The sequence below is a fragment of the Lynx rufus genome, unplaced genomic scaffold (assembly GCF_022079265.1).
Source record: "Lynx rufus isolate CCGP_SWC_20201006 ecotype Redwood Valley unplaced genomic scaffold, mLynRuf1.p SCAF_2, whole genome shotgun sequence".
In the NCBI taxonomy this organism is placed as follows: Eukaryota; Metazoa; Chordata; class Mammalia; order Carnivora; family Felidae; genus Lynx; species Lynx rufus.
This window is the reverse complement of record NW_025814834.1, coordinates 210,727,722-210,752,914: the sequence shown is the minus strand read 5'-3', so window position 1 is coordinate 210,752,914 and position 25,193 is coordinate 210,727,722. Positions and strand designations below refer to the sequence as shown.

Sequence of the window (25,193 nt, the reverse complement as noted above, 5' to 3'; positions counted from 1 at the left end):
CCCCCCAGGGGCCCCCTCAGGCCAGAGGAGCAGTGCCCAGCCTGGCAGGGCAGGGAGACCCAGAGGACAGAGACAGAGATAGGGACCCAGAGATACAGAGACCCCTTAGGCAGCATCTCGGAACGGAGACCCCAAAAGACTCAAACCCAGAAAACCACAGACGCCAAGACATTCAGGGACCCAGAGATGGAGACAGAGAGACAGAGACACCGAAAATTTCGCAGACCAGATACTCAGAGACAGATGAGAAGCACAGAGAAACCCAGGGAGACAGATGAACGAACGTTTTGTGCCCCGCGGGGTTGCCAGTCCAGTGAGGGAGTTAAAACTGAAAACAGTTACAATCTGGGTTGGCAGGGGCCCAGGCAGAGGAACCATCGGCGCTCAACTTGACCTGAGCATTCCAGGAAGGCTTCCTGGAGGAAGTAATGACAAACTGTTCCAGCCGAAATACCCAGGGACCCGGTAAACAGAGAGAGGGAGAAAATCTTGACCTGAGAGGAACAGTGACAGTGTCAGTGACCTTGGGAGAGAGGGATGGAAGAGGACCCAGTGGGGGACCACTCTGCACAGGCGCCCAACTGCTCCCCTGCTCTCTTCAGTCCCTGCCTGGGGCGGGGTGGGGCTGCTCCTAAGAGACAGTTACTCCTAAGGGTCCAGGCCCTCCCGCACAGGCACAGCTTTAGCTTGTACTTTAAACCTCTGTCCATCTGAGCACATCTCTGTTTCCTCATCTGGTAGATAGGCTAGTCGTGCCAACTTTAAAACACGCATGTGAGGGGCGCCTGGGTGGCTCAGTCGGTTGAGCGTCTGACTTCAGCTCAGGTCATGATCTTGCAGTTTGTGAGTTTGAGCCCCGCGTCGGGCTCTGTGCTGACAGCTCAGAGCCTGGAGCCTGCTTCAGATTCTGTCTCCTTCTCTCTCTGCCCCTCCCCTGCTCATGCTCTCTCTCACTCTCAAAAATGAATAAATGTTAAAAAAATAATAATAAAACACGAATATGAGAATTCGTGATAGCATGTACAATGCGGCTAGCACATAGTGGGAGCTTTGTAGTTGATAGTCATTCTACTGAGCATTGTGATTAGTCTTTCTCTAGTCAGGCAGGTGGCTTGACTGCCCCCATCACACAGATGGGGAAAGTGAGGCAGTGAGGATGAGACCCACTCTTCTTTGTAGGAGCATGTGGAATGAGACACGAGACCACTGCCCACCAGAGAGGTCTCTTTCTCTCCAGGAATCTGAAGTCCTCAACATAGAAGTCCTACTTGCTTCTGTAAGGACTCACAGTATTCTATTCCCTTGCATTCTGGGTGAGCCTCTCCACTTGGATTTTGGAAGCTCCTGGAAGGCAGGGAGCACACATCCACTATACCCTTCTGAGTTACAGGGATAAATGGGCAAAAACATGGAAGCCTTGGGGCAGGAGCACCCGCGTATTAAAGACTTAGAGGAGAAGGCTGGGTGAATGCTGAGGGAAGGCGGTAGAAGGCTTTCTGGAGAGACAGGCTGGAGGTAGGTCCCTGGGGGAGGAAGTCAGGAGTGAGTCAGCCTCCACCTCTGTCCAGACCAAAGGGCAATGGGAATGACCCTGGGATACCAGGGGATACACAGGCTGAGATACCAGCGCTGTGGCCTTCCAAAGATGTGGCCCACTCAACCTCAGTGCCGGGGGACCAAGGAGGAGTAGAGCTCTGTTCATATTACGCGTAGCTCATCTCTGCTGGTGGCGGGGGTGGGGGGGGGGGGAGTGGGAAGGGGGGGAGGAAAAAGCCACAGGAAGAGAACTGGTCCCAAGTAGCAGGGACATTCCCTGCCCCAGACACGATCACAGGATACTCTAGTGCCAACAGTCATTCTGGAACCCACAGGGGAAAGCCCCTGCCAGAGTCCAAGCCCAGTGTTGACCCCGACTGGCTGTGTGGCCTTAGGCAAGTCACAGCCTGTTTCTGGGCCTCAAGTGTCCCCATCTGTAAAGTAGCACATAAGGGCCCTCCTGGCTGCCCCCTCTAGGAGACCCGTGTCATCATGAGTGTCTCTGCAGGCGGAGAAGGATGGGCAGGGGCCAGGGAGGGTCCCATCCAGTGGGCACTGCTAATCACACAGACAATAGGCCCACTTGGCAAGGCTGGCAGAGAGGGTCTCTGGATACTACCATGGTCCAGGGAGAGCACCGCTGGCTTCCTGTGCCCGGGTTTTCCCTGCTCCCTCTCTGGTGCCCCTTGTCCCGATGCCCAGAGCAGTAGGGCCCTGCCACAGCCCCTCTGCCCCTCAAGGGACAAAGCCAAGTGGCAGGTCGTGGCTGGAAAGGGGATCTAGGCCAAACGGGCTGAGGAGCCCCAGGAGGCCATAAGTGGGTGGGAGCCAGGATCAGAGACCAGGCAAGCAGCACAAAGGACTCACTCTGGAACGACTGACGGGAGGGGTGGGGCTGCAGGCAGCAGGGTGGGGCCCTACCTCAGCCAGGGAGCTCCGTCCAGCCTCCGACACGGTCCAGGGCTCCAGACCACCTGGGGGCTCTGGGGTTGTAGCCGGGTCCTCAGGGGGCGATGTCGGCATGGCCCCCGAGCCGGGCAGTGCAAGCTCCTGGGTATTGTGTGGGGCGGGGAGGGGGGAGGCGAAGGCGGAGGGAACCTCGCAGGCGGGCAGACGGCTGTCTCAACGTGCCTGCTCCCCGCCCCCCTTCCTCAGAACCGGTTTGGCCAGTCTGGGGTACTAGAGGGGGGCTGGAACAATAGGAGTCCTATGCCCCGGAGAGGCTCCGAAGGACCCCAGACCGATGTCCTAAAGATGGGGGAAGCACTGCTTTTCCTCCTGGGAAACATGTCACCCCCTTTTCTGGAGCTTCCCAAATGTGAGACACGCTGGGAGTGGAGGGGCTTCACAGAGAACCTCCCGAGCCTTGGACTCCTCAGGGACCCTGAGAACTCTGCAGTTCCCCCTCTGCTGACCCTCTCTGAGCTGGCTACCGCATCTATAAAATGGGAATGCTCATCTCTAGGGCGGGGAGATGGAAATCGTGAAAGTTTGGTGACGTGATGCATCCAGGACCATCCTGGCCGGCCCTTCCAGCATCACTGCTCTCATGAATGACCCATCCACCCCCCGGCTGCCTGGAATGACCCACCTTTGCCATTTCCAATGGCCTCCTCCACCAGGAAGCCTTCCCAGACTCTAGTCCACACCAAATGAGCCCTCAATAAACCAACAGCCCAAGTAGAACCAGCCTCCAGTAAGGAGGGCCTACTCTACGGCCAGCAATCTTCCCGACCCCGGGAAAGGGAACGCTGCTTTCTTCCTAATACTCTCTGCCATTCATTTAAGCACTCGGTAGTTGCCAGGCACATAGTAGTAATATGAATACGTACACAAATACCAATACTCGTGTTGCTAATAACTTACTGTCCACTATGTGCCAGGCACTGTTCCGAGCACTTCACACACTGATTCACAGGTTTCCCTCCCTATCCAAAAGTAGAACGTTCCTGTGAAATCTTTCCTAAGCCAAAACGACGTGCAGCGAAGAAGCAATCGTCATTCATTTATTTGGAAAAATGTTTTTAGCACTTCCATACCCCCCCAAAATAACCTCTCTTGGGTTTTTCTGATACTTTAGGACATATCTTGCTAACAGATGCACAAAATAGATGGAGATAAAGCACAAAGCTCGGGTGGCTTGATAATGACATGCTGAGGGTCGCACCAGGGCAAAGCTTGGTGGGGCCAGGCTCTCTGCTCAGGGGGTCGCTGCGTGCCAAACGCTATTTTCCCTTTTCACCTTTTTCCGTAAAAGCAAAAACGTTCTTTGGATTTCTTCCGGTTAGCAGAAACACGTAGTAATACAGATCTTCGGGGAAAGCCAAGTCACAGAGCTGCAGACTTTTGAAAAGTTTCGTTTAATCTCTGCCACGAGCCTATGAGGTCGATACTGTTACTGCTCCCACTATCACATGAGGACAGGAGGCTTGTACGGGTTAAATTAGGGGAGGTATCACATTAAATGCGTTAAATTTCTCGTTGGCTCTATGAAGTCTCTATTTTACAGATATGAAACTGAGGTTCAAGGGATGAATAACTTGCCCAAGGTCGTGCAGCCAATAGGTGTCAGAACTAATATTCAAACCCAGGTCTCTCACCCAACCACCAACCTGAGTCCTTAACAAAGGAGTGCATCACCAGGCTTTGGGGGAGGATCTGGCGAAAAGTGTGCAAACATCCGTGGGGAGGTGTCTCAGCTCTCCCTACTAAACCCTTTACTCTTAGTCGTACACTGCAGGCCTCCGTGAGCATAATGGGCAGGTGTCCTGGGCCCAGATCCCAACGAACTCTCCCCCACCAACTGGTGACCATTCAATACCGAGTGATTAGGGTCCCTCCACTCCCTTGGCCTCCAGAACATCCCGACATAGTGAAGACACACTACACAGTGTGTGCGGGAACCAGGTGGCACGCTGGGGGACAGAGAGAGGTTTATTGCCCGCATTGCACACAGAGCAGGAGACGGGGACAGGGACAAGGCAATGCAGGACTAACGGTCTCCCTAGAGCTCTCCCAGGCCAAACTTGGGGCCGCTGGCCAAGGTACTGCCCAAGACCCCAGCCGGAAGCAGAGGACCCCAAATGGAAGGAAGCATCTGGGGAATCCGCGTTTTTGGAAGTCCCCTCCCCACTCGCCCCTGGTCCTGGGCTCTGGGGACAGAGCCCCTGCTGCACAGGACAGAAAGCATGGTGGCTTGGTCAGGGTGAATAGGCGGGCCTTCGAGAGCGGAGGGGACGCAGGTGGGGAGAATGTAATAGAAGGGGCGTGGCGTGGGCGGGGTTTGGTGAGGGGCGGGGCCAGGCAGAAACCGTAGGGACTCCCGGCCAATTCTCTCTCCAGGAGAGGCCAAACCAGAGGGCGGAGCAAGAGGGGGCGGAGCTAAGGCCTGAGGGCGGGTCGAGGGGAGGGCAGGCTCAGAGGGGGAGGAGCCAGGATCCGTTAGCAGCGCGGACCGAAAGCAGCGACTCCCGGTCGTCCGCAGGCTCCTGCTCGGCCGGATAGCGCTTCGCGCTTTACCTTGGCAACCAGGGCGGCTGGCACGTCGGGCACAAGCCAGGCGAGGAGGCGCACGGAGAACACCGCATGCTGGGGGGAGGGGGAGCCAAAGAGAGAATGAGTCCCTTAGCTAGCTGAATGTATAAGTGCAGGGCACCATTCTGAGGGTTTCCCGGGTATTAATTCATTCAATCCTCCCAGCAACACCAGGAGGGGAGTACAATTACTGTTCCCGTTTTACAGGTGAAAAAACTGAAGCATAAAGCAGTTATCATTTGCCCAAAGACACAGGTATAACACTAGGGACCTGATGGAGAGGCAGGGCTGGAGAAAGGATCCTGAGCAAAGCTGGAGGGGTCAGGCCTCCTCGCCTTCGTCCAGCTCTGTTGCCTAAAGATAATAGTAGTCGTGCTACTAATTGCTGCAATGTGCTGGGCGCTGTGCAAATGCGTGACACCGAATCTTCACTACGACCCTCTAGATTCTATTCTATAGCATAGCCCCGTTTACAGCTGATCGGCGGCAGCCCGAAGCTGAACCCAGGTCTGTCCGAAACACAAATACCTGGAAGGAGTTGGTGAAACCCAGACGCACGGCCAGCAGCTTTCCTGTGCGTCGCGCGAAAGGCCGCGTACCTGAGCTGAGGAGCGCGCGGGGCTCCGCGAGGCTCTCCCGCCCCCACCCTCCCTGGAGCCTGGCCCCGCCCCCTCAGCCCGTACCCCCTCCGCTCGGCCCGGCAGTCCGCCGCGCAGACTCAGCTTCCGGTCCTCCCAGTTAGGCCCCGCTCCACCCCTCCCACCGGCTCCCCGCTCCGCCTCCAGATTCAGCACCCCGCCCCCCAGCCAGGCCCCGCCGGCCCCGGGCTCCGGAGCCCCGCCCCTCCCAGGGAGGCCCAGATCCCAGCCTGAAGGCTCCCAGGGCAGTGGTCCTCCTGGGCAAGGTAGGCTGGAGGTGTGGGTGCAGGTGTGAAGTTGACAAAGCTGTACATACAGCAGGCTGTAGCGTTCGTACTCGTACAGGAGACGCGTTAAGTCCGAGGTGAAGGCGACGAGGAGGAAAGCCTGCAGGGCCAGAGGGATTCCAGGGCCCAATCTCCAAACTCACCTCCAGCTGGGCCCAAACCCACTTGTGTGGGCAAGATGAGCCAGCGCCCAGAATCCTAGCCCCCTGCCTCTATTTCTCTATCTCTGACCCTGGAATTCAGCACCCATTTCCCTATTCCTAAGCCACCTTTCCCAGTCTCTAATCTCCATTTCCCCCTCTGCCCCTGTATTCCCCTCTTCCGCCCCATGCTCACATTCATAATGACCAGAAGGTGGGCCGGAGCCTCAAGCGGAAGCAGGCAGATTCCAATGTCCTGTGCCCGCTTAGCCACCGGCGGTGGATACTCACAGCGAACTTGTGGGTGTCCGAGTCGGATCTCCACCCAGTTGTTGAGCACAGCAAAGAGGGGTGCCAGCAGGAAACCTGCCACAAAGATGGCAATGAACACAAACGGCAGCGCTGAGAAGTGGGGTGTCAGACCTGGGCCACCTTGAGGGCTGAGTGAATGATGAATGCAGGCGTTGAAGTTTCATGTTGACCCAGTGATGTGTTAGCACATTACAGTTGAGAAAATTGAAGCCCAGGGAAATCGAGGACCAATTTCAAGGTCAACGGCAAGACCTTGGTAGAAACAAATCTGGAGGTTCAAAGATGATGCCACTCTGTCGGCCCACTTTGTTGGGAGGCAACAGCCCCGGGTGGGGTAGGGGGTCCTCCCCTGCCTTTGAAGAATGCCATGTAGAAGGAAAAGTAGAAAATCGACAAACTCAAAGAAGAAGACTCTGAAAGTGAAGGTCTTCGTGGAAGGTCTGGGTTCTGTGCATCTCTGGGCAAAAGGTAGAGATGGTCAGAGTTCTATTGGCTGTAAGGGGAAGGCACAGCTTAGCAGGGTCAGTCCATATACTTCTGTCCCCAACCCACTTGCACTTAATGCCAGCCATGCGCCCCTGGCCATCTTCATTTGAGGATGGCTGAGTAGGCTGGGGACACCAAGATGGGAGCTGAAGGCTTTGAGGTGTATGGAGCCTTGCCTCAGGGCTCCCAGGACTCAGATGATTCCTGGGCATCCCTGTGAGCCCCTGCCCTCACTCACCCCACCCGGTGAGCTGCTCAGCCAGCAAGTAACAGACCTGACCCAAGAGGAGGATCAGTACCAGGTTGAGCACAGTTCTGCTGATTGCGGCAGACCTATGGCCATCACCTGAAGCCCAGCCAGGTGGGTAGGGGTAGGAGGAATCTGAAGACGCCCATATTGTGCCCCCACCCTCTGCTACCCCAAAGGGTCACACACTCGGGTCATGGACATGGGGTTGCCTATGTGAAAAGGCATCAGCCATTGCTGATGATGGCACAGTAAAATGATGACTGACACCAGGAAACTCATCACCACACAGAGCAGGGGGCCAGCAAGGAGCGTTGTCAGAATTGGAGGGCAGGCCCCCAGGATCCCAGCCCACTCTGGAGGGTATAGTCCGTCCAAAGCAAGGGCCCAAAGCTCCCTCACCATGACGAGGATGACTGAAGAGCTGGGGAGTAGGTGGGAAAGGTGGGTGCAGTCCTTGAAGGACTCCTTCAAGCCTATCACTGGGTCCTGAGCCCAAAGCAAACTCTTTGGGCCCAAAGCAAACACACACATTCCTGTCCAAAGAGGCGATAGATGTGCTTCCTGCAGCCCAACAGGCTGGGTGTCACAACCCTGGGGTGGGGGGAGCCCCCCATCTTTTTCCGCCTGTGCAGGGAGCTCTGGAAGTACAGGAATGAGGTTCCATTTATTTTTGTTTCTGCAGGGCCTTCCCCACCCCTCAAGGGCCTGTCTAAGAGCCTGTGGATGGATGGATGGATGGATGGATGGATGGATGGATGGATGGATGGGAAGGTAAAAACAAATGTAAACAACAAATGGATGTACTTGTGGGAGAGGGCTGGATAGACTGACAGATGGGTGGGCAGTAGGAAGACAAATGGGTGGGTAAACCGGACAGGCCAACAATTGGCACGTGTCTGTAAGTGGGTGCACAAGTGGGTGAGTGGAAGGGCAGGTGGGTGCATAGATGGTTGGATGGCTAGGTGGGTGAGCAGATGAAAGCCGGGTGGGATGGATGCTGGATGTAATGTGTAATAGATCATGGATTAGTGTGTCTGGTAACTTGTAACTGACTGCATACTATTCTACAGAAGATACTGGATACAATGTGATAACAACCTGGACAAAGCCCAAGCCCTAATGGACTTTACAGTCTAGTTGGGGAGACAGACATCAAACAAATAAGCACAAATACGTAATTGCGAAGAAGTCCTATGCAGGAACGATGCTAAGTAAGAAGAAGGTGGAAAGACAGTGTCCCACAGTGGTGGTGGTGGTGGTGGTGGCAGGGAGGAACCATGTGTGCAAAGGCAGGGCCATTCTTTAGGTCACATGAGTTGTATACCGCACTATTCTAGGGGGGACCATTCACACTGGCTTTGTTACCTCAATGTTTCCTTCCTGCTTTTTCACTCCTCCCATATCTGTTTAACCTAATGCAGCCCATATGAGAATGCATCCTACTGGAAGGCTCTGGGGAGGACAATGCACAACATGATTGGTGTTTTCAAAAGATCACCCTGGCAGCTGAAAAGAAATTAAGTAGGGCAAGTCCAGGAGCAGGGAGACCTTTGGAGGGCTACCACAGTGGTTCAGGTGAAACGATGGTGGATGGTGGCTTGGACTGGGGACAGGGGGCAGGGGAGGGAGTGGCAGTGGAGGTGGAGAGAAGCAGATTCAGGATCAATGATTAGGTGTTTGGATGGGCTGGTGGGTGGCTGGCTGGCTGGGTGAGTGGAATGCTTCCCCCCTTCTTCCCTGTGCCAAAGTTTCTCTTTAAGACCCTAAATGCACCCAGTCTTTAACCTCACCAAACTTTATACCATCTTGATATCAGGGGCAGGTGGAAAAGTAACCTGGGAGGTGTAGAAAGGAGCCAGATTTGGATCCTGGAATTTTGGACTCCAAAGTCTAGTCTCTTCCCAGCATGCCTTGTGGTTTGTGAGAACTCTGGGAAATGGAGTTCTGGGCCTGGCGGGCTGAGCTGGGCCTCACCTCCTCTTCCTGGAAGTCACTGCGGTCCCAGTGGTGGACAAGGGTGATGCTCTTGCACTTCCGGTGCCCCAGGAAGGCCGTGGCCCACAAGGACATAAAGATGCTGAAGAACACAGTCCCCAGACAGAGAAGTAGCCCAACTGCAAGAAAGGGCGAGGGGACATACTGCAGGGCCAGCACTGCCTCCCCACAGCCAGACCCAGGTGTCCCAAACACCTACCCATTCCCTTGCTCTTGTCCCTGTCTCACCTTACCATGGGGCAGATCTTGGAATTGTTCCATACGGCACAGGTATGGCAGAGTGGGCACATGAGGAAGGTACGCTCATGGCACAGATCTGTTCCCTATGGGCAAAAAGTGCCCATCCTGGGAGAGTCTATCCTCAACCAACCATCTGATCTGGCCCACCCAGCCCGTCCTCCTGCCCCTAGCTCCAGCCACTCATGCTGGCGTGTTGGTGCCCATGACAATAAGGCCAGAAATAAAGACCGGGGTGCCCACAAGGGCAGCAGGCAGGCAGCAGCGAGGCTGTGCAGAAGCCTGACAAGACAAAGTTTGCGAGCCGCCATCTTTGTACATGACCCCAGCTCCCAGCCCCCCACCCCACCCCCAGTGCCAGGTAAAGTAGATGACCTTCTCCCCAGAGTACTCTCCTACAAGGTGCCGGGGCTGGTACTTGTGCCAGCATCTCCAGCAAGCCCAGCAGGAGCACAGCAATTGGTGAGCGGTGGAGTCTGCATCAGGCACCTGGTACCTGGGCGGGTCAAAGGGCCCCAGGCAGACTAAAGGAGGGAGGGCTGCAGGGTTCCCTCCTGATGCCCCAGCAGTGGGAGAGAGCTGAGCTTGGGTCATCTCCAGTTCATGCAGTGGGAAGGCTGCAGGGTCAACTCCCCTGGCCAGCAGACGGGAAATGGCCATCTCTGTGCGTTTCTACTTGGCATAGACTGCCACCTGCCAGAAAGAATCCTGGCGTCAGCTCCCTCCCCTTAAGGTCCCTGCCCCATCCCACCCCCCGCCCCGCCCCCAGGCAGTTGTCTCACCACCTCTGCCTCTTTGTGTTGGAGAAGTAGGAGTCGTGGGAATCCCTGCCTAGGAATCTGTGAGCAGAGCAGGGGTCAGAAGCCCTCTGCCCAGTGCGAGACCTAACACAATGGGAGTGCAGAGTCTAGTCTCTAGGCTGGGGACACAGGGTTGAGATGCGCCAGTTGCTAAAGCCAGAGAGCCCATCTCCCCACAAAGCTCAGCCTGGGCTGGTGTGTTCCAGCCAGATGAGCACTTGAGGGGGACCGAACGGGTGGGAATCAGGCACTGGGAGCCGCTAGGACACCGACTGGCTGAAGACCTCAAGCGAAGTCAGGCAGGAGTTGCCTCCGCGAGGAACCAGGGAGCAAAGCGCCCCGCCCCTCTGCGGAAGGCCCCGCCCCGCCCCGCCCCGCCTCTCCCGGCTCGCGAGGAGCTGCGGTCTGGGCTCCTGCAGAAGTCCCGCGGCCGCTTGGCCACGTGTTGCTGCAGAGAGTTGCTCAGGCGCAGGCGCCGTGGCGGCCCCGCAGAGCGGTCCGAATCCAGGGTGGGTCGGGCCTGGGGGAGGAAGACAGCAGGGTGACGCGCGCCTGGCAAAACTCGGCGACCCAGCCGACCCCTCCCCACTCCTCTCATTTCTTCCGCGTGGAACAGGAGCAGCTCCCAGGGCGCGCTCAGCTTGGCGAAGTGCACGGCGGGCCAGAGCCCCGGGCCCCTTCCCTTGCGACCCTGGCTGGGAGGTGGCAGATCCCGTTCTGTGCCAGGGTCCTTTCCGGCCTGCAAAAGCGCCTTGACTTGCAAAAGCGCCTTGACGGACGCGCGTTTTCTCGTTTGAAATTCAAACGAGGAGGGAACTAGCACCTCCGGTGTATAAACGTGGATGACGCTGAGCAGGCCGGCGTCCTAGAGTCGTGGCTGCTGTTTCTCGTGTATTGGGCATCTCCAGGCCCTGGGCTGGGCGCTGGACACACTTCGCCCGCTTCAGCATCACAGACCCTCTGGGTTGGGGGGAGGGGGGCTGACACCACGTTAAAGCCCATTTTACAGATGAGATGCTGAAGTCGCTTGCGCAGGTCGAAGAGCGTATTAGGGGAGCCCGCGCTCAGCCTCAGGGACAGAGCCCGCGCTGCCCGTTCCCGCCGCGCGCGCAGGTTCCGCTGGCACTTACAGTGTCAAGGCCACTGGGGAATCGCAACTGCTGTGACCTCCACCCCGCGGGGTGGGAGGGCAGTTGGGAACTGTCTGCCTCACTTCCCTCCTGGGCCTATCAGTCCCAGCGAAGCCGGAATTAAAGGAAATAATTTGTGCTGCAGCAAGAAGGATTGGGTTTAGCTCCAAGGCGGAACTGCCCATTGCAAGAAATGGACGAGAGATGCCACGGGATTGCTCGGCCGAGGGAAGAGGGGATTTAAGAGCGCGATTGTGGGTTGGCTGCTCGGGCCTCGGGGGACATATCTCACCGATTTCGGTTTTCCTGCCGCGGGAAAGGTTGCCCCCGGAGTCGGAGGCACAAATGTTGACGCAGGACGCGCAGAGACGGTCGTCGTTGGGGTCCTCGTCCACGGTGCCATCACCGTCCTGGGCACAACAGGACGGGAGGGAGGGCGAGAGGACCGGAAGCGGTTACTGGTGCCAGGAGCTTCTCCATTCTCCGTCGCCCCTGCTGGGCTGCCGCTCGGCCCGCCCACCCCTGGCTCAGTGTGCATCCAACCGCCCTGGCGCAGTCGACCGGTCTCCCTCCTCTCCAGCCCAACCGCCACCACTACCATAAGAACAACGACGAAGAGAACAACCACCATTTATTGTGCCCTTAACTTGGTGCCTGGCACAGCACTAAACATTTCCTACACATTTAGCTACAATCCAGAGAAATGCGTGCTACTGTCCTCTTCATTTTACAGATAAATGAATGCATGGGAATTGAAGTGAATGGCCCAAGGCCCCAATTCTCCCTCACCTTCCTTCTGGACCCCCTCTCCACCCCCAGCCTCAGTCAGTCCTCTTTGCTCCCAGAATCCACCCAACTTTCTAGAATAGAGTTGAACACCAGCTTCCTCCATCCCCACTGCCCCAGCCTCTGGGTCTGAGGTCACAGGGAGGGAAGAACCTTCACCACTTCCCAGCTTCACTTCCCATCTCTTGGTTGGCCCTCTGGGGGTCTGGCCCCAACCTGTCCTAGCCTCTGAGCCCCCTGCCTCCATCTGGGCACTTCCCATCCGCCCCCCCCAAGCCTGTGCCTGGCACAGGGGCATCACAGCAGGCACCAGGCTGCCTAGGGAGTAAGGAGATCCAGGGCAAGACCAGAAAGCCCCAACTGGAATCTGGACTCAGCCAGGGCCCCGGAGGCCCACCCAGCAGCCTTTGCAGGGAGGGGGGATTCCTGCAGCCCCTTCCTATCCTGGGGCCAGCTTCCTCACCTGGGGTCCTCCCTGCTCCCCAAGAGGCCAGCCAGCCTAGGCTGGCAGCGAAGAAGAACTCACTTAACAGTTCAGCTCAGCGGGACCTGGGAAGCTTTGGGGGCGGGGTGGGGTGCGGGGAGGAAAAGGGAAGGAGAGGGTGGGGCCAGCACTGCATTTCCCCTCCTACAGGCAGCCCCAGGCTTCACAGTTGGAAAAATTGGGAGGACTGGGAGAGGGCCTGTGAGGGGCTGAATCCTGAAGACTGCATTAGGGGATGAGGGGGAGGGATGGTCCAAGGGAGGAGAGTGCTGAGGGCTGAGAGCATCAGGGCTGCTTCGTGGCTCTGCAACCTTGGGCAAATGCTTGTCCCTCTCTGGACCTCAGCTTCTCTGTCTTAGTCTGTTCGGGCTGCTATAACAAAATACCACAGACCGGGTGGCTTATAAACAACAGAAATTTATTTCCCACAGCTCCGAAAGTGGGAAGTCCAAGATCAAGGCTCCAGCAGGGTCCTCAAGGACCCTCTTCCTGGTTTATAGTCTGCACTTTCTGTGTCTTCATTGGGTGGAAGGGGCTACAGAGCTCTGTGGGGTCTCTTGCGTAAGAGCACAAATCCCATGCGTGAGGCTCTGCCCTCTTGACCTCCCAAAGGTCCCTAAAATACCATCACATTAAGGATTTGGATTTCAAAGTATAAATTTTGGGGGACACATTCAGACCATGGCACTCCCCATCTGTAGGCTCTGTTGAGAGCCTGTTTGGGGAAGGAAGAAGCAGCTGATAGATCCTGACTCTGGGAACAGCAGTGGGGCCAGGCCACAGCAGAACTAACCCCCACCCTTGCCTCAGGAAAAGATGATGGCTCCCAGCAGCTTCCCTCCAGAGCCCCAAAGTTCAGTGGCTCCAGGGCCCTCCAGGACCTTTTCCCAAAGTCAGGGCCCACCCCTGACCCAGTCTGGGGCATCATCACTACCCCTTCCTTCCAGGGAGCCTCAGGGCCTCTCTCAGGTGGAGAGATACTTGCCCTGATCTGCTGTGAGGCTTAACCTAATAGTGGAATTTGGGGCACCGAAGCAGGGAGAAAAGATGGCCTTGTGACACTTCCCCGGAGTGGCCCCTCCCTCCAAACCCTGAGAGAGGAGCTTTATCTGGAGCCCAGACCCTCTCCCTGGATAACACACCCAGGACCCGCTACAGACTGTGCGGTGTCCAGAGTTTCAAGATGGCCAGAGCAGGGCTTCAAACCAGGTGGGAGGGCCCCTCTGAGGGCCGTGAAGCTGGCTCGAAACCACACGCATGTGTGCATGTGTCCGCACACTCTTCTCACTCCCTTTCCACGTGGCCCTGCCCAGGGAACACACTGTAAGTGCAGTCACCTGCTATTTTGATAATGGCTCCCAGCTCTGCACTGCCACGGAGGAGGCCCCCCAGATAAGCAGTCTGCTAAGTGCTGAAGGGACACGGCGGCAGGGCTTGCAGGGGCACAGAAAGTGGTGCTGGGAGGGCAGGTGGCCAGGCTCCCGGTCCCAGTCCCCCTGGCCTCCCTACCTTGTCCTTTCGCAGGAAAACAGCAGAGAACTGTTCACCTCCTTGGTTTGGGGGGAAGGTGGGTGACAGGGTGATTCTCTGATTGGGGCAGGGCTAACCAGGAGAAAACTGGCCTGCGGGTACAGAGCGGGAACCCAAGAAGGATGCAGTAGCTTCCTTTCTGGGGGAGTTTCAAGCCCAGAGATAACTGGCTGGCGCTCACAACACAGGCACCTGTAGCTAGAGCATCACATTCAGGCCCAGAGGTGACCTTCACCGGGTCCCACTCCCAAGCTTTTGCTGTTGCCTCCCGGGTACGGTCTACTGGAGCTAAGAACAGAAAAGAATGGGCTGAGCCGGCTGCCGGGAAGCAGAGCTGAAGCCTGCAGGGGACAGGTCTATGGCTCAGGAGCTCAGGAGCGGGAGCCAGCCCACCGGCTGTGCCACCACGAGGCTTAGGGTCCCGCACAGGGACGTTCTTTCTCTGGGGTATGGGACAAGCTCAGGACTCAGCTCTGAACCAGCGCTGGTCTTTTAGGCCCTGGAAGGGGTGACCGGCGAACCTGTGGGTGGTGCCCAGGGTAGCAGACGTGGCAAATGCCATCAGGCAGGTGGTCAGTGTGCCCAGGAGGGTGAGCCCGAGTGGGTTATGTATGAACGTCCTGCGTGTGCCGGCAGGGGGGTGTGCACGTGGGTGGAGGGCGGTGTTTTAGGACAAGGGCTGGTATGTGTGAGCATGTGATTATGCCTCTGAGGATGTGGTATACAAAGCTGCCAGGGCTCCCCTCTCAAGAGGCGGCTCCAAGGGTCCGCTGGCTTTGGGGGTCACATATCTGGGCCCCCAGGTCCTTCCAGCTGGCTCAGACTCAGGCCAGGCCTCAACCCAGGGTTCCAACCAGGGTGTGTCCGAAAGTATAAAGGCCCTCTGCATCAGCACCACCCCTCCCCCCACCCCATACTTTAGCCTGCATTCACGAGTGTCTCTGGTGGACGGGGCAGGGGTGAGACACAAGAATGGGCACATTCCCTCACTTTCCTGCTCCTGCACTTGCTGGCTTCCCACAGGGCAGAGCTGCCAAACAGGGCACCTCACTCCCTGACCCCACCTGGTCCAGTCCCTGGCCCTGCCCAGTGAGCTTTCTGATACCCCAGGCTGGCGGGGCCCTGCTTCCCAAGCCTAGCCTGACACCTTCATTTTCAAGAAAGGTACTGCACGGAGGGCTCACCCCCTGAACATGAAGGTGGACTACATTTCCCAGCCTGCCCTGCAGCTCCATGTAGCCATGTGACTGGGTGCTGGCCAATGGAAGGTGGGCAGCAGGCACACCCCCAGAGGCCAGGTCCCGGGAAACCTCCTAGGTGACCCTCCACTAGCAGTCACTCCCCCTCTGCTGACTGGATGCTGATGCCCCAGGGCAAACCGGGAAGCCATGTGTTAGAGACCTCAGAGTCAGGGTTCATTCAGCAGAGCCCCCAGATCCCTTCACTCCCAGCTGAAGTGAGGCTGAGCAAGGGAAACACTTCTATAGAGTTAAGCCACTGAGATTTCAGGGTTGATCTGATACAGCAGATGGTGTTGCCTCAAGGAATACAGGCTCTTGATTGAAGTCACTTGGGGTCCAGGGCCCGGCTGGGATGCCCCCCCTTTCCAGTCGCCCTTTCTGGGAGGACAGCAGGTGGGGGGTGCGGGAGAAGCTTGAGCCCTAAGGTTCTGCCCCTATACTTCCTCAGTTTCCAGAGCCCAGACCCTCCAAGGCGGAGGGAGAAGGCCAGGGGGCCCCCGGATGCCCTTAGGCCACTGATGCACAGAGCCTCGTGTCCCCACCTCACTGCTGTGATTTCTGCAAGGAAGGTGCCTCCTCGTCCTCCTGACAGGCCCCTCTGGCCAGTCCTCAGGATGAGGTCAATGTTCCTGCCTCAGCCTTAGGACCTGGTCCTGCCCTCTGCCTTGGGTCACGGTTGGGAGTAGAGATCAGCTGGGGGAGTTCTCTGAGGCGTTGGGGAGCAGGCCAGCTGCCACCTGGTCCTGGTGCCACAGCTGTTCGGCCAGGCCGTTGAGTACGTGGGCAACGTCGGCCAGCCCAGCCCACCCATCCAGTGTGCGCCCATCTGCCAGCCGCCGCCCCGGCACACTCTTCACCCGCAAGAGGGGCAGTTCCCAGGCCTGCCGGAAGGCCGTGAGGTCACGCTCAGGCACATCAGTGTGCATGTACTGGTCAAATCTGGAGGAGGGTCAAGGAGCCTGGCCAGGTGTCTCTGCTTACCACCTCGTCGCACCCAGCCTCAGCCCTCTTCCCCGGAGCCCCATCTGGTGGGGGCGGGGCGGGGGGGAGGCGGCTGCTGCAGCCTTTAAGATACTGTCCATGGGCGTAGAGCCCACAGCTAGGCAGAGGCAGGGTCCCTGATCCCCTTGCTCTGTGCCTTGCCAGGTGTGGCCTCAGACTGTCCTAGGGGCCACCCAAAGGATACTTGGAGCCGATGACCATCCTGACAACACCAGGGGCGTCGCCTGCTACTCGGGCCAGCTGTCCAGGGAGGTCTTCAAAGGAGGCACGGTCGGTGAAGGAGAAGAGGAAGAGGAAAGCATCTGTCTTCTCCTTGCAAGCCTGGGGAGGGAGAAGCCGATGTGAGGCTTGTAACCAGGGGGCCAGAACCTCCGATCAGCCGCAGGGCCCTGAGAAGTCTCAGCAGATCCCCTCCTTCCACAGGCCCAGAGCAGGGACTGGCTGGCCCAGGACAGAGCTGGGGCTGAGATCCGGTCCCCACGGCCAGCTCAGCCTTCTCCCACCCGGGGCAGCACCCCCAGGCCACACCCAATTCTGCCTCCTGCAGACCGGGCAGGTACTCAGAAGCCCACCTCAGACAACCAGCTCCTCCCGGCCCCTCCCAGGCCCACCTGTCCGCTCACCGGCAGCATGTGGTCGAACTTTTTGAGTGCAGACTCCCCGCAGTCCCAGAACTCAAAGCGGAACATGACAACACGGTCACTGGCCTGCAGTTTGGCTGGCCAAAATACCACGGTGGTCTGGATGCCTGGGGGAGGGTCAGCTATTCAGCATGGGAGAGGCGGAGTGGAGAGGGGCCAGGGGCAAGGAAGAAATAGGAAGAAGATACGTCCCCGGTGGGTCCACCAGCCTGGTGCGGAAAGCATAGTCGCTGACCTGGGAAAATTCTCAGGCTGATGGGGGGAAACCGAACTGCTCTAGAAGAGTCTCCAGCCTGCCAGAGAGATGCAGCCCCAGCCCCAGCCATGACAAAGCAGTTCCACTCGTACGTACGAGGGGACCCAGACGTACTGGAAGCTGGAGGATCCAGTTGCAACCTGCTGGTCAATCAGGAAGGAAACCGGAAGAGAAGGTCGGTGTTCCCTGAGCGCCCATCTTGTGCCAGCTCGGCGCGAGGCATGTTACCAACACGATCTCTAGTACCAATCCCACAATACACTGGGGTTGGAACTATCATCTCTGACGAATAGAGGAGCCAGTGAAACGCCTTTCCAAGGTTGCGGAGTAAACGATGGGTCAAGGGCCAGTCTTTCCTCCACCCCAGGGAAGGCCTCCCAGGATGCACTCACCAGCGGTCTCATGGTGTACCACGGGTACCTCTAGGCCAGCCAGCTTGGCCACCAGTGCTGTCTTGCCCACGCCGCTCTTTCCAGACACGAAGATCTTGTAGCTGGCTGTGTCAATGGCCACGGGTGGGGGCAGCACTGGTCGTTCCAGCAGCCCTGGGACGAGAAGGGAGCCAGGTGGGGTCAAGAGGTCAACCTGCGCTTGCCCCATCAGACCCGTCAGCTCTAAGGGCTTTCTGGTGCCAGCTATCCATGGTTCTCTATACTCGGTACGGAGGCCTGGGACACAGGCAGGGTCCCTGGATGAGCTCTGTTACAAACACCTGTGCTCTGTTAGGTGCACCAAGGCCCATTCCAAATAATACCAAATTACTTTTCTTTACAGTTTGATACACGAGGGGCACCTGGGTGGCTCAGTCAGTTAAGCGGCCCACTTTCGGCTCAGGTGGTGATCTCACGGTTTGGGAGTTCGAGCCCCGCACTGGGCTCTGTGCTGGCAGCTCAGAGCCTGGAGCCTGCTTCGGATTCTGCGTCTCCCTCTCTCTCTGCCCCTCCCCTGCTGGCGCTCTGTCTCTCAAAATAATAAGTGAACATTACAAAAAAATAAATAAAGTTTGACGCATGAGATTGTTTTTATTGATACTATTATCACCTGTTCTAGATTTCCCACATGTAAAGGCAAGGTTCTTCATAATTCTTTCCTCAATGGAGAAATATCAGCAAAAATATTCTCAGTTACTATAAATAAACTTGTTAGAATCAATACACTGAGATCTTTATGAATGCTTTTAATTTGCAAAAAAAAAAAAAAAGGTCTGAATTATGATACATGCATAGGCTTAGCATCTGAAAGTCCTCAGCTGTGGGTTGCCCTGTCATTCTATGGCCTTAAACCTCCTGGCGCTTTGTTTCTTCTGGCCAGAGCTGAGCTCTCACAGCAGATGCCAGGCCCCTCTGCTGACCTGTCAGTGCAACGCTGGGTGAGGTGGCTTCATCCTGGGAGATGTGAATGTCTAGTCTTTGAGACTGTAGGATATGGAAGAGGCTTGCCTCTACTTACCAGGCTGGGTCTCGGACAAGTCTGTAAGGTGTGCTGTTGAGGGCAGGCGGGAGTCTGTTGTGCAACATGCCCAGCAGAGGGCCTGGCACAGAGGTAAGAACTCAATCAACAGCCTCTCTGGTGACAGTGTTCTTGGCAGGGTTGGGGCTGTTTCCATGCTCCTGGCTCTGATGGTGGAATTCGCTCTAAGGAGATTCGGGGGCCCCAGGGATAGGGCTTCCAGGGGTCTCCAAGGTTGAGGAGTGTAGTTAAGCAGGCCCTCACTGCCCTACCGCTTTGCCACCTTCCCCACCCCTCCCAACAGGTGACACTGTTCTTCCAGGGGAGTGACAGGCTTGGGGGCAGGCACTTACCGAACACCCGTCTGCGGTTCTTGCGCAGGATGCAGGCTAAATACTCCTTGCCCTCGGCGCTCTCGTGCCAGTCTGGGACAATCACCGAGCCCGGGGCGGGTGGTCTGGCCATGGCCTGGCACCGCGACGGGGTAGAATGCTGAGTAGGGGAGGGGAGAGGGTAAATGTCCTGAGCTGGACCTGCGATCCCTCTCAACCTGCTCTCTGACTCTTCCTCAGAACCCCAGCTCCCTCCTTGGGGCGGGCGTCATTTACTGCACCTCACCCTTATTATCCCCATTAGCGCTTTTGGAGTCCGAGTTTCCTTTCATAGTCCTGGGGGGTTACACACTCCCCGTCTCCCTCTTATTACCCAGACGGTGCAATTCCATAGTCCCTTCGTCCCCATACTGCCCCCTGGACAGCCATCGCATTATTGCCCCGGGGGGCACTTACACAACCCCCCTCCCTTGTCATCTCGGGGCAGGAGCGAGGGTTTTTACACAGCCCTGTTTCTCCTCTGCCTCCTCGATCCCAACTCCTGGGGCCACCCAGCCCTCACCATCAGAAGTCCCCGTCGGCGAAAGGGCTCAGGCGGAGCTGGTCCCTTTAAAAGCCCACCCGCGCTCCCGCCGCCCAGTCCGCCCGGGTTGCTTCCGCCCGGCCTGAGTCTGGCTTCGGAGCGCTCAGCCTGCCTCGGCGTCGGAGCTTGAAGCGCATGTGCGGAGGCTGTTGTCAAGGAGACGCCGGGGGCGGGACTGGCCCCTCTCTTGTCTGCCGCTACCACCACGCGGGGGCACCCCGGACGGGGCCTAACCCTCCGGGCCGTGGGTCCTTTCTATTGCTCAGTCCGATTCCCAGGCTTTCCTCCCAAAACTTGATTAAATCCCCCTCCTCCAGGAGCCTTCTCTGCCTCAGTGACTCAGTTTCTTCTTCTATAAAATACTATTACCTCCTAGGGTTTTTTGTGGTTTTTTTTTGTTTTGTTTTGTTTTGTTTTGTTTTTATAACAGTGCTCAGCCCATAGCAGTGCTCAATAAGTTTAGTTAGTGTTGCTTATTATTATTGTTATCGCTCTATTAATTCTGCTCGGCAGGACCTAGAGAATAATTAAAACACCTATGTCTTCGAAAGTGGGGAAACAGCAGCTCAGAGAGGTTAAGGGACTTGCTCAAAGTCTTAAAAATGAGTCAGAGGGCCACAGGAATCTACCGGCCATTCATTTATTGATTCATCCCATCCATTCAACAAATAATTACTGAGCACCTATTATGTGTTCTGCCCGTTCTAGGCACTGGCAATGGAAAGACAAGAAGTACTACCCTTCTGCGGCTGACATTTCAGCACTGAGGCCATGAGCCCCCCTCCACCCTTCCAACAATGGGCACCGACCTGTTACCAGAAGGTGGGGGTGCTCAGTAAATGCCTGTTAGTTGGACAGGATGCAGGTGGGTCCTTGCTGAGAGGTTATCTATTACACTTAATTTTTACCCGTATCTTCGTGCAAGTAGCACGAAGATTTGTCCTTCAAGTAGGACAAATTTGTCAAGTAGGACAAATCACTGCTTTGTAAGGAATAATCTGTAAGTTAACCTTTATTGAAGGCCAACTTGGTGCCAGACAGTGGGGGCTTTACAGAGGTTAACTTTGTTTAATTCTATAAACAAACCTGTATGGGAAATATTATCATCTCTCTTTTCTTTTACAGGTGAGGAAACTCAGACGACATGATTCTCTGGGGTCACATCACACGGCTGGCCAGTGGCAAAATTAGACTCAGAACCCAGGATTCCTGGACTCTGAACATCCGTTCTGCCAGACTGGGTCTCGTGTTTTTTTTAAACTTTGTCCCCAGCCACTAGGAGGGCCCTTCTTAGTCATGCCGAAAGCAGCCAGAGGGCCATCAACCCACAAAGCATCGAGGTCCATTATGTCCGAGAGAGTAGAGGGGACGTGGCCGTATAAGACAGGGTGCTTGCTGTCAGTTGCTTCCACTGCAGCTAGGCGGAAACATAACAAATGAGCATTGATTTCTCCGGGATTCTGCAGCTTGAAACCCCTGCCCACAGTCCCAGGTTGCTCAGCTCCCTTTCCTGCGTTTCTTACCGCACCTGCCCAGACTCAGGATTGGTCACGCTGTGTGGAGCGCCCTCTCTCCGTGGACCTGAAGTGCCTCCATGGCAGGGCTCAGATCTGACTTATCTCTGAGTTTCTGCACTTCATCGTTAGCCGTGCCCTGTCTTGGCTCTTGGAGGGCTTGGAGGGCTCGGGGAGTGTGAGGAAATGAAGCAGCTTGGCAGGATGAGCTTGCCAGTTATCCTGGAGGCCAGATGTGAAGTCCTCTTGGACAGAGGGGGAGGCCGGTGATCAGAGGATCTAGGGGCCAGAGGTTTTGGGGGGAATCAGCCTTCACCGCCCTCAGGAGCTCATGGAGAGGATACTTGGGGATCGTCCATCCTCCAGAGACTCTGCTTTGGGGGGCCAGATGGGTCTGTAAGCTTGCATGTGAACACGGGGCAGTTCAGAAGTTGGGTTCTGTATCAGTCCGCTGCGGCTGCCGTAAGAGACTGCCACAGACTAGGCGGCTTGAACAGCAGAAATCTATTTTCTCGCAGTTCTGGAAGCTGGAAGTCCAAAATCAAGTTGCCAACGGGGTTGGTTTCTGGTGTGGCCTTTCTTCCCGGACTGCAGGCAGCTGCCTTCTCAGTGTGTCCTACAAGGTCTCATCTCTGTGCACACATACCCTTGATGTCTTTTCCTTTTATAAGGACACCAGTATTATTGGATTAGGGCCTTGCTCTTATTACCTCGTTTAACCTTTATTACCTCCTTAAAGGCCCTATCTCCAAGTAAGTCACATTGGGGGTTAGGACTTAGCATATGGATTTTGGCCGGGGGTGAGGGGAGTCACACACAATTCAGTCCATGGCACGGTCCACAGACCTCACTTAGACGTCACTGCTGGTGAGAGAGCCAGTCAATGGTTAGAGTCTGGGAGTGAGGTGGTCAGAATTTCGTTTCAGAGGAGGCTTGTGGACCATTTTGGTCTAGTGAGTTCTGCTGTCCTGTGCCCCCTCTGACCATTAAACTGAGTGTCCCTCTAAAGCAAAATGTTTCTCCTCTCAAGGCCTAAGGTGAAGCAGGTGGACCATCTATCTAAAGGCCCATATGGTGTAAAACTTTCTGATTCATCTACTCATTTGTTCATGGTTTGGTCTCCCCCCATCTCCCAAATTGATTGAGCACCTTCTGGACAGGGCACCATAAGGCCTGGATGGGCAGACACACAGGCCTGGGGCCCTCAGGGGCAGGGGTGGGTGGGATGCCCAGGAGGATGAGTGGAGGAGGGACAGTCAGATTTGGGTGTCCGTCTCTTCTCTTGCCTGGACACTGCAGCTGTTTCCTGTAGGTTTCCCTGCTTGCCTTCTGGAATGCCACGGAGGCACCAGAGTCGTCTTTAGGCAAAGTAAATCCAGCAATGCCACACCCATGCTTATAGTTTTCCAGTGGTTTTCACTGCACTCGGAATAAAATCCAAACTCCATGCCGTCAAGGCCATCTGTGGCCATCTGACCACCTCTTGCTTTCATTTCAATGGTCGCGCTTTTCCCCTTGCCCAATGCCCTCCAGCGAGCCCGGCCTTTTGTTCCCACACAGGACCTCTGCCCTCCAGTGTCCAACACCCAGACCTCCCTGCATCACCCCCACAACCTCCCGTGGATGGCTGCTTCACCTGCACAGAGGCCTTCCTCCTCCTCCACTCAAGGATTCGCCCTTACCCTCCGAGACTCACTCCTTCACGCCCTCCTGTTCTTGATTCTGAAATTTTATTTTTTAAAAGATGTTTAAGTAATCTCTGCACCCAACATGGGACTTGAACTTACAACCCCAAGATCAAGAGTCGCGTGCTCTACCAACTGAACCAGCCAGGCGCCCCTTGATTCTGAAATTTTAAATTTATTGGCTCTCTCACCTAGAACATAAGCTTCATGAGGCTAGGGGCCTTGTCTTTTCATTCTGTCATACCCCTGTATCGGTTTCCTACACCTACAGTAACAAAGTACCACAGACTGGGTGGCTTAAACAACACAAATGTGTTTTCTCAGTTCCAGAGGTTAGAAGTTATATATCAATGGGTCACCTGGGTGGCTCAGTTGGTTAAGGGTCCGACTTCAACTCCGCTCATGATCTCGCGGTTCACAAGTTTGAGCCCTGCATCAGGCTCTGTGCTGAGAGTTCAGGGCCTGGAGCCTGCTTCAGATTCTGTCTGTCTGTCTGTCTCTCTCTGCCCCTCCCCTGCTCATGCTCTATCTCTCAAAAGTAAATAAGCATTAAAAAAAATTTTTTTTAAAGAAATACATCAAGGAGTTGGTAGGGCCAGTTCCTTCTGAGGGGCAGGAGAGAAGGATCTGCTCCAGGCCTCTCTCTTTGGCTTGTGGGTGACCATCTTCTCCTCACGTCTTCACATCACTTTCCCTCCGTACAAATCCGAGTACAAATTTGCTGTTCTTAATAAGGACACGAGTCACACTGGATAAGGACCCACCTGAATGGCCTCATTTTAACTTAATCACCTCAGTAAAGACCTTATCTCCAAATATGATTACATTCTGAGGTTCTGCGGGTTAGAACTTCAATATGAGAAGGGAGAGGGGCAGAGGGACACAATTAAGCCCATAATAACCCCTACTAGCTAGAATATGTTGGACATATAGTAAAAACTCAATAGAAACGTGTTGGCTGACTGGCTGTGGCTGCAGCTTGGGGAATGGCCTGAAGAGGGTGCCTGGAAGAAGCCACCAGTTAGGAAGCCCGGCAAACATTACAGGCACGAGTGGGTGAAGACATGTACTTGTCAAATACGTATGAGCACTCCCCGTGCCAGGCCAGACACTGGAAAGACAACTGTAAAGGAGATACAGACCCTGTCCTTGTGCATTCCACACTCCGCTGGGGACAATAATCCAATAAGCAGGGAACTGCACTTATAAGCAGGGCGGGAGGGTAGATTAAAAATGTCCAGATTCCATTTAAATATAGGGTTTGGGACTGGAGCTGCCAAATCATCCCCAGGGAGGTTTTTTTGAGCCTGGAATGTGCCAGGCCTGTGCTTGGCGGCAAGGTTGGTGTCCTTGACCCGGACAGCCTCATGTGTCGCTTCCCTGCTTAAAACCCTCTAATGGCCTCCACTGCACCTGGAGTCTTGTCCACCCCTCCCTCCCCATGGCCTATGAGGTTCACTGGCACCCTCTGCCTTCACTCACATGCCCCAGGCACTCCGGCGTTTCCTCTGCTCCCTGAATTTGTTGAGTTCATGCCTGCCTCTGGGCCTTTGTTCCTGCTGTTTTCTCTTACATTCAGGTCTCAGCTGAAACGTCTCCTCCTCAGAAAGGCCTTCTCTGATGAGCCCAGGCCCATCACACTCTGTCACATCCCCCTTTAATTTTCCTCGGGATACTCATCTGGAATGGTCCTGCTTAGCTCTTTCCACGTTTGCCCCTTCTCCCTCACCCCCCACTGAAATACCACCTCCAGGGGGAGGGCCAGTGCCTGGCACACAGTGGCATTCCCCTCTTGCTCCATGCAGGGATGAGTGCCGGCCTCCTCCCCCCTTGATCCAGGCAGCCACCAGGCGCTGCGTCCTCTCCCTACACATTTAACATCCTGTCCTCTCTTGGTTGCCACTGCCTGGGCCCAGATCCCACTCCCCCCCTGCCTCTCGTCCCCATCTCCAATTCATTCTCCAGTTCTGCCCCGTGCACTCCAGTCTCACACTGACCTTCTCAAGATTCCGGAAGGGCTGGTCATACTCGGATTTCTTTGCAAAGGCTCTTCCATCTACGGGAATACCCTTCTCCTTTCTTCCTCTGGCACCGGCCACAGCCCCTCTCACCCTTGGGTCTTGGGGTTCCCTAGCACCTTATCTGATTTCTCTCCTTCTACTGGAGCAAGTACAAGCTTTTACCTTGGCAGACTCAGATGTTTAAGAAACAGAGCTTTGTTTCCTGGCTTGATTTAGTCTGTCTGCCAACATTTTAATCCAATAATTTCCTGGTAGGTAAACTTACATTCAACGGATTTCTCATTCTCTACTGTTTAAACTCAATCTCCTCGAGGGGCGCCTGGG

At 55.9% G+C, this 25,193-nt stretch overlaps 2 protein-coding genes across 2 annotated transcripts; both read right to left on the bottom strand.

Annotated features, from left to right (window-relative positions):
* Window positions 1-8,741: 8,741 nt before the first annotated feature.
* LOC124514405 (anoctamin-6-like) lies at window positions 8,742-11,825 on the bottom strand. The gene is made up of 4 exons (XM_047082390.1): window positions 11,805-11,825; window positions 11,638-11,755; window positions 9,158-9,297; window positions 8,742-8,786 (listed from the first exon to the last, which is right to left on the bottom strand). The coding sequence occupies exons 1-4, from the start codon at window positions 11,823-11,825 to the stop codon at window positions 8,742-8,744; spliced, it is 324 nt and encodes a 107-aa protein (XP_046938346.1).
* Window positions 11,826-15,290: 3,465 nt separating this feature from the next.
* CPLANE2 (ciliogenesis and planar polarity effector complex subunit 2) lies at window positions 15,291-19,699 on the bottom strand. Its single transcript, XM_047082814.1, has 6 exons — window positions 19,629-19,699; window positions 19,088-19,226; window positions 17,678-17,830; window positions 17,012-17,136; window positions 16,573-16,709; window positions 15,291-16,325 (listed from the first exon to the last, which is right to left on the bottom strand). Exons 1-6 carry the CDS (start codon window positions 19,629-19,631, stop codon window positions 16,076-16,078), a joined length of 807 nt encoding a protein of 268 aa, XP_046938770.1. The 5' UTR covers window positions 19,632-19,699; the 3' UTR covers window positions 15,291-16,075.
* Between the last annotated feature and the right edge of the window lie 5,494 nt (window positions 19,700-25,193).

Bases quoted from the DNA above. Each gene is read 5' to 3' on its own strand.
- LOC124514405 (XM_047082390.1), bottom strand. From the start codon at position 11,825: ATGGAGAAGCTCCTGGCACCA. The intron at 11,756-11,804 runs GTAACCGCTTCC...TGTTGTGCCCAG, and splicing joins TGGAGAAGCTCCTGGCACCA to GACGGTGATGGCACCGTGGA. The intron at 9,298-11,637 runs GTGAGATATGTC...CCTTTCTTGCAG, and splicing joins CGGCAGGAAAACCGAAATCG to TTGGGCTACTTCTCTGTCTG.
- CPLANE2 (XM_047082814.1), bottom strand. The intron at 16,710-17,011 runs GTGAGCGGACAG...CTCCCTCCCCAG, and splicing joins AGTTCGACCACATGCTGCCG to GCTTGCAAGGAGAAGACAGA. The intron at 16,326-16,572 runs GTATCCTTTGGG...ACCCTCCTCCAG, and splicing joins AGGATGGTCATCGGCTCCAA to ATTTGACCAGTACATGCACA.